General features: G+C 38.3%; 1 protein-coding gene across 1 annotated transcript; it reads right to left on the bottom strand.

Moving 5' to 3' along the window:
• Positions 1-1,584: 1,584 nt before the first annotated feature.
• Positions 1,585-4,138, bottom strand: LOC119912955 (type-2 ice-structuring protein-like). The gene is made up of 7 exons (XM_038732250.1): positions 4,013-4,138; positions 3,811-3,901; positions 3,689-3,724; positions 3,104-3,213; positions 2,872-3,006; positions 2,232-2,340; positions 1,585-1,994 (listed from the first exon to the last, which is right to left on the bottom strand). The coding sequence occupies exons 2-7, from the start codon at positions 3,869-3,871 to the stop codon at positions 1,912-1,914; spliced, it is 534 nt and encodes a 177-aa protein (XP_038588178.1). The 5' UTR covers positions 3,872-3,901; positions 4,013-4,138; the 3' UTR covers positions 1,585-1,911.
• Positions 4,139-7,863: the final 3,725 nt, after the last annotated feature.

A 7,863-nucleotide genomic window follows, 5' to 3' on the forward strand; every position in this document is an offset into this window, starting at 1 on the left:
CATAAACACACATGACAATATTTTTTGGTTCCTAAAAATGGCAAATCTATAGAAATAGGCTACCTTTTTGTCATGTTCAAGTTATTCAATTTGCTGTTTGAGATATTTGGTTTGTTGCTGTTTTTTTGTTTTTTTTTAGCAATCTAGCTCAAGCATTCTCTTTTAGAGCAACTGCAAGTTATCACATCCAGCCAGCACAGAAAAACAAATTGAGAGAACAAACATAGAAGGCAGGAATTAGTGTTACATATTGTCAGCATGACTAGTCCTTTTAATAGCAAAGGGAAAGCTACCCGGTGGGATCTCTCAGAGGCCTGAGAGGAGGTAGCTGTGGGTGGAGAACTGGTGCAATTTGCCAACATAGCCTAGTATTAGCCTATGTTAGTCAATGTTAAATGGAAATATAAGTACAAGAGATGAAATGGTCAAATTGATGTGTGTGTCAGACATGGCTGACAGGGTCACCTCACCCATGTTCTCCTGTTTGTTGCCAGGAACAGTTTCTACTGGGGTTGCAGCTGAAAATATTGTAAGAAAAGGACTTATTAACACAATATTACATTTATACATGTAGTCCTTCAGCCAAAGTGCTTGAGTAGATGTTAATTTATAAAACAATAAGCAATGGGTCAATTTTAGAAATGCAGCCCATGTGTAGGCTATGATTAAATTGTTTCCCCACATTAAAATGTACTGAATAAGTGGTCTTTTAAGATCTTAAACTTTATGTTTATTGTTTGTTTGTGTTGCCACATATACCCACTTAAGTGAACTTTAACCGACCCACCACAGAAAGATACCATCAGGACAGCAGAAGTCTCCTCATCAGAAGAACAGGTTTGTAGCCTGATCTATTACAACTACTGATGATTAGCTATTAACCTCAGGTAAATACTGCAAATGTAATGTCTCTGCCACATAATGCTAGTTTAGTATTTATACTTAAACTCTCTCTAAACCATAAACATGCACTCTGGCTTAGGTTTGTCTTTACAGGTAGCCTACATTTGTCAGAAGTGACCTACAGAGCCCAGTGACGTAGAACGTATTTGTTATGAATAGATACAGAGGTAAAGTGTTAGATTGTAATGTTACATGTAGCACAGTCACTTATGTAATGTAACTGAGGATGTGAGAGGTTTGAAACAAACACATATTGAAGTGAACTGTAAGAGTTTCCTGCAAACAGGCCAGCACATCAGCAAAGGGATGACTCCTGCCAGACCGAGCCAAGATCTGTGAGCTCACAGCAAGAGCACACAGTTTATCATTCGGTTTTCATTCATGGCAGAGACATGTGCTCCTGATCTGAACAGAAGTACATTTGTGTGAATAGTTCTTTATATATTTAGATTTAAATAAATGCTCTTTTTTTCTGTTGGTGGAACTTCATGACGAAGGTTTGCAGCATTGATGCTCTCCCCTTTTCTGTCCTTGAAATACATATTAACTTTAAAAGTGTCTAACGAGATAACTAATCTGTCTAGTATCTAAACTAGTCTTTAGATTGTTTTACTGGCTGAAGAACAGTGAAGTTAAACCCTTAAAAACATCAGGTCTAAAACAATCTCACAGACCAGCTTGTTTCAATGCTTGAGCCTTTTAATTTGTGTAAAGACAAGAAAGAACAGTTCACTCTGCAGAATAAGTTTGTGCTAAAAAGCATTCTTTTCATAACACATTCAGTCTGCTCCTATGAAAGGCACAAAGCCTCAGAGACAGTCCAGATCTTCTAAATTCACTTGTCGCTTCGTTCCCTAAGTAGCGTTACAGCGATAGAAATTAAAATAAAGACATGAAATGAGATATAGAGCCTTCGGGGTACATATGAGACTGATGGCATGAAGAGAGATGAGTTTAAAGAACATCTGCCCGTGTTTGTGATTTTTCCAGGTGCTTCATGCCTCTGTGTCAGCCCCGGAATTGGAAGGATTTCTTAACACAGACAGATGGAAGGTGACTGTTACACTGTACATCATCCCAGCATTTGTCACCTGTGTGTATGATAAAGACATAACTGTTAAGCAGAATGTATAATTTCATGCAGATGGAGAGTAAAACTAAATATTTTGTCTCATTAAAATAATAAATGGAGAGGCTTTTCAGCCTTGGCAGAGGTATGTTCTGAAGAAAAGATGGGTTCATTTATGAACTGAGCTCACTTATATAGCATTTATTATGAATCATGGTACATTTATCTCTCATGCAAAATAATGTGGTTTATGATTTACCTCCATAATTCATTTGTAAACAGTGCTGATATCCAGTGTTATTTGGCTCTCCCCTGCACCAGTATGAAAAGGCGAAAGGCGTACCATCATTCCACAGCCAAACACCCTCCTAGAAAATTTTAGTTAGTTAATTAGAGTTAATACAACAATATAACAATATAACTAAAATAAACAACTTTATACTATTAACACCATAAACACTTTGTCATAAAAACACTGTCATTACAAAGTATTTTTTACAGCATCAGTCATTAAAGAAACAGCCCCAAGACGGTCTGTTAGTAGTAACAGAAAGTCAGGTGACGTTGTTATAGAGTGACAAAGTTTGCATTGGGAGGAGGTCACATCTCATGGCCTTCCTCATCAAATGGACGTCAAACTATGATTTGAAATGTGACCTTTTGTAACAATAAATGATATGACGGGGCGGCTGTGGCTCAGGAGGTGGAGCGGGTTGCCTGTTAATTGAAAGATTGCCGTTTCAATCCCCGGCTCTTCAGGGTGCGTGTCAAAGAGTCCTTGGGCAAGATACTGAACCCAAAATGGCCCCTGGTAGCTGTTTCACCAGTGTATGAATGTGTGTGAATGGTGAATGTGATGTAGTGTAAAATATATACAAATACAGAGCATTTACATATACCTGTGCAGCGTCAGTGGCTCCAAGCCATGCCTGCGTATTCCCATGAGTACTATCGGATATCAGCCTTTGAATCTGATGATACTCCTCAGCTCCACGTACGGATGCGAGGTTTGCACCTAAGGACTGACAGTTTCTCTGCAGTGGTGACAAACAGACAAATCCATAAAAATCCACACAAACGGAACAAGCTCAACTTAAAAGAACTCCGCATCGAATCCAAATCATCTTATACCTCAGCTTGAGACCAAGTCATGGCTCTTGGAACGAAGAGGAAACAGCGACCATTTATCTCAGACCAGCGACCAGAACAAAACGTGGCCCTCTTGACCAGGTGACTCTTTGCTGAGAACAAATAGAGTTTGGTGACTAATGTGCAGCTAAAATCTCTATATGTAGAATTATTATTATTAAATCAATTTAATTTTGATTACATGGCAGTATAACACAACAACATAAAATAACACAACATAATATAACATAAAACAGTATAACACACTAACAAAAGTATAATGTAATATATATATTATAATACATAAAAAGCATAATATATATTGTTGGCTTTGTAACATAAATGGAACTGCAGACTGCATCTCATCTTACTACCCTGTAGTAATAGGATAATAAATTTACCTTGTATAACATGGCTTAAATAACACAACATTTCTTAGCAAAAGACAACATAACGTAACAATAATAGAACAATAATATAACCTAACATAAGTTAAATAAGCATTGGACACAGCACTTCTATCAGGCAATTTAATTTACACAACATGTAGGTGAAGTCATCAGCAGAGCATCAGAACAAAGCACTGACCTTGTTGGGCATTTTCGGGGTTTGCCTCTGGAAGAGCTAGAAAGTTTGACACAGCAGTTATCGACCTGGATTGTTATTGTACAACACATTCATCTGTAACACTTTCTTTTCATATAACTGACCAGCAGCTCGAGTCAGAGCCATCATGGCACAAACAAGTGCAGACACAGTCAGCATCTTCATGATGGAGATGATGCTGAAGATGATGATAACCTTTGAAACAGAGAGACAGACATGTTACTGATACTTCTGTAGGGAACAGACGACCTATGTCCACTGTCAGTCCACTAAAGGAAAGTCAAAAGTTTGTAGCTGCAGAATTACCTTCTCAGCGTCTGTAGCTTTTGCTGTCTGATGTGGAAACACAGATAAAGAGACACACCAGCCCTTAAATACAGATACTTATCTGTCATCTCTCAAAAACAGGGAACTGAGCACAGACACACAAAAACATACACATTTTTTCTCCCACATAGAATACTCAGGAACCAGAAAGTTATCAATTATGATTATTTAGGAAATATGGATAGGTCAAGCCTCACAGTGATATACTGCTGTGCTCTCTTCTTGTAAAGTGATTTAATGCTTTTGTGTGTGTATATGCAAATTATATGATAATAAATGTAATCAGCAGCTGTTATGTGGGGGTAGATAACACATATAGCTCATGTGTCCTGCCTGCAGTAGAGCTAAATATATTTTAAAAAAATCAGCTTTAAGTCATTCAAACTGCCCTATAATGAGTGAAAAACTAAGTGAAAAAGCAATTTACAGTTTAACCCTTATGCCCTCCTCTGGCATTTTAGTACATTTTTCTCTACTTTGTTTTGGATCTGGTGATCATTTTGGCTGTTACAGCTTGTGGCATGAAATTTAGCAGGAATTCTTCTTTTTAGCAAAATTTTTTTTACTCTCACATGTCATTTATACTGTATGCATTTTGCACCCTCTGGACACCTTTGTGGCTAAAACTGTACACGCCCAAAAACTGCTATAAACTCCCTATACATCAATATTTTTATTGCTTGTTTAAAATAAATTACTTAAACAAGTAACAAAACTACCAAACATTTAATAATTTTCATGATTTTAACCATTTCAATGCAATTTCAGTTTAATTATTTGAATTATTAATTCTTTAATACGACCCCCCCCCCCCCCCAACAAAAAGTGAATTATTTTCCATAAAACAAATATAACAACAAATAAAATAATAAGCTACTAATCAGATGACATGTCAACAGGTGACATTTTATGCAAGGTATCGAAAGAAGTACTCAACTGGTATTGGTATCACTTTAAGGGTACTGGGTTTGGTACTGGTATCATAAAATTTTAAATGATACCCAACCCTAAATGTAATGTAGTTAACATGTTTAGCTCAGCATTGGCCAGCAATGTGAGTTTGCTTTTTGCTTACGACCTCTGAAAGGGTAAAACCGACTGTCGTTCGTTATGAAAATATGAATGAGTATTTGTTTACTTGCCAAACTTGTGGTGGTCGATTAACGTAATCATTTACGTCCTGCTGGCTGCCATCAGGTTAATTATTACCGTTGGCTGTTACAGGTTTATTTTTGATCATATAACGTTACTGTTTTATTTAGTTAACGTTACACTGGGTTTGAGAGTCTGGTGGATGTGTTGATTTACAGTAGTTTAAGCTGGCATTAATTGTCACAGTCCAGCTCATGGACTGGGAAAAAACAGGAGACACACGGGTAAACTAAATAACAAAGTGATTTATTAATAGGAAAACAAGCGAAAACAATGAGTGGGAGGAATATGTGAAGTCAGTAGTGTAGGGAGTGGATGAGTGAAAATGTGCTGCATGGATGTTGTGCTGTAAAAGCAAAGACAAGAAACCAAACAAACAACAGAAGCTGTGAGATGGAGGTCCAACCCAAGACTGACTGCTGCTCTGGCTTATTTGCATGGGGTACACCGGGCCCAAGTGTGTTGGATTCTCGAGTTCCCATCTCTGACATACATACACACATACATGTATTTACAATACTGATGTGGTGTGGACTGAGTGGACCCAAACGCAACGCTCAGGATGAACAGGTTTTATTAAGGGAAAGAAGGGGTTGAGGGAGTGGAGGTGAGGGAGAGGCAGATGCCGGGGAAACACGGGCACGGGGAAACGAGGAGATAGACAAGGGAGCCGGGCACTGGGGACTGAGGAAGAGAGGAGACACGGGAGTGCTAACAGGGGAGGTTGGTGGAGGAGTGTGGTGGCAGGCTGACTGGCTAGGCACGGGGAAGAGCCGGGAGGATGCCGTGGAAGAGGTTCGAGGGGAGAAGGCAGGGTGGCGAGCCCAGCTGACACAACGGAAGATGGAGGTGAGGGAACCTGGAGGGAAGACAGACAGACAGGGTTGGGAAAACAAAGTACAGGGAAACAGAGATGATGCAGATTACTCAGGAGCTTGAGCGATGAAGTGTCACCAGGTTAGGAGCAACGACGATCAATCACTTCGGGGTTGAAGTACTGGCAGAGATGAGGCTGATTGCTGGCAGGTGTGGCAGGCAGAGGAGGTGGCTGACGAGGTGCAGGTGTGGATCGTCAGCTGGGCTCAGGAGCAGAGAGAGAGGGAGAAAACACACAGTAGTTTTTTCCATCCATATCACATCTTAAAGAGTTATGGCCATGTTTGGCTTCTCCATTTTTTGTGTAATCAGTGCTTAAAGTGGGCCGGTACTCACCGGATCTGAAAACTCCAGCAAGGATAAGAAGGCCGAACTATGAACATAAAAGGGTTTGGTCCATCTCCTTCCATCCCTCGCCAAAAAGTGCCTTGCTCCCACAGACTGAAACACCACACAAGGGTTAAGAGAAGTTCACTAATTATTTCATCAGAGTTGTCATTTTATCTTCACCACATCAATTTTCTTGTGTCAGTTTGTCATAACTGTCATCACTGAACGCTGTCTTTGTCTGGTATTTTTCACGCAATAACCTTGATATACATTGAGCCTGGTCCATTTTCCACAAGGGTAAACAGCTCCATTTCTTTATTTAGATCCCCATTAGCTACTGTTATTACAAAATTAATGTATATACATACATAGATACATACATAAACACAATATATTTACAATACTTCACAGTATTTTATGACACATCACAATAAAAACATCAACACACATCACATAGCATTCATACACACATTGTAAAACGAAATACTGAACAATACTAATGACAAACATTGAGATGAAACAACACAATAAATCAAAACCTATCTAGTACAATAGATAGCTCTACATAAATATATCAGCTCTAAGAGGTCTAAAGTGATCAATAAAGCAACAGACATCTTTTCATTATCAATAGTTCTTTCCATCAATATCACATCTTTAGGAGTCATGGCCATGTTTTCCATTTCTTCTGTGACCAGTGCTTAAAATGGGCCGGTATTCACCGGTGGACAGCACTGGCATTAGCTTCTTGGCGTACCGGGACATTTTTCTTGCACAATGGCAGTCCTCGCGAGCTCCCAGTAACCCTTTCTGCCGTCTCTACTGGCAGAGACAGAGTAGGGAGGTGATCGGGTGCTTTTTTTATCCAAGCGTGTACATAAAGTTGCTCATCAAGGTCACTTTTTATGAACCAACCAATCACAGCATGTATGGGGCAGGAAATTAAGATAAAGGCTGACGTGCTACAGCAAACTTTTGAAATGTTGAACATGTGGTTGGTTGCAGTGGTGTAATCAGTTAAATTGTCGAATCTTAACTTAAGCTGTTTAAATGTTACAAATACTCTAAACAGTCGGTAACACTTTATAATAACTACACACTATGAAGCATTAGTTAAGTATTAGTAAATATGGAATTCATCATTTATAAAGCATATTTCATACATTATTATACATAAGTAAGTCATTCATAGACACATTTATAAATGTTTTATTCTTTATTATCTACACAGTATGAAGCAGTGGTTATGTATTACCACATTTCTAATTGTCATCATTTAAAAACCATTGTTCTTACGTTAACACACAGTAGTAAGTCATTTACGAACATATACATGTTGTATTCTTTATTAATAAGCTAATCTATAATGTGCTTAATAATTGCATTTTCATACTTTATACATGATCAGTTCACTATTTATAAATGAAGTATTATTTTAATGACAAACCATTTATATGGGAGTTGTTAATGGT

The sequence above is a fragment of the Micropterus salmoides genome, unplaced genomic scaffold (assembly GCF_014851395.1).
Source record: "Micropterus salmoides isolate LMB-PRFRI ecotype aquatic unplaced genomic scaffold, ASM1485139v1 Ms_hic_scaffold_2, whole genome shotgun sequence".
Lineage (NCBI taxonomy): Eukaryota > Metazoa > Chordata > Actinopteri > Centrarchiformes > Centrarchidae > Micropterus > Micropterus salmoides.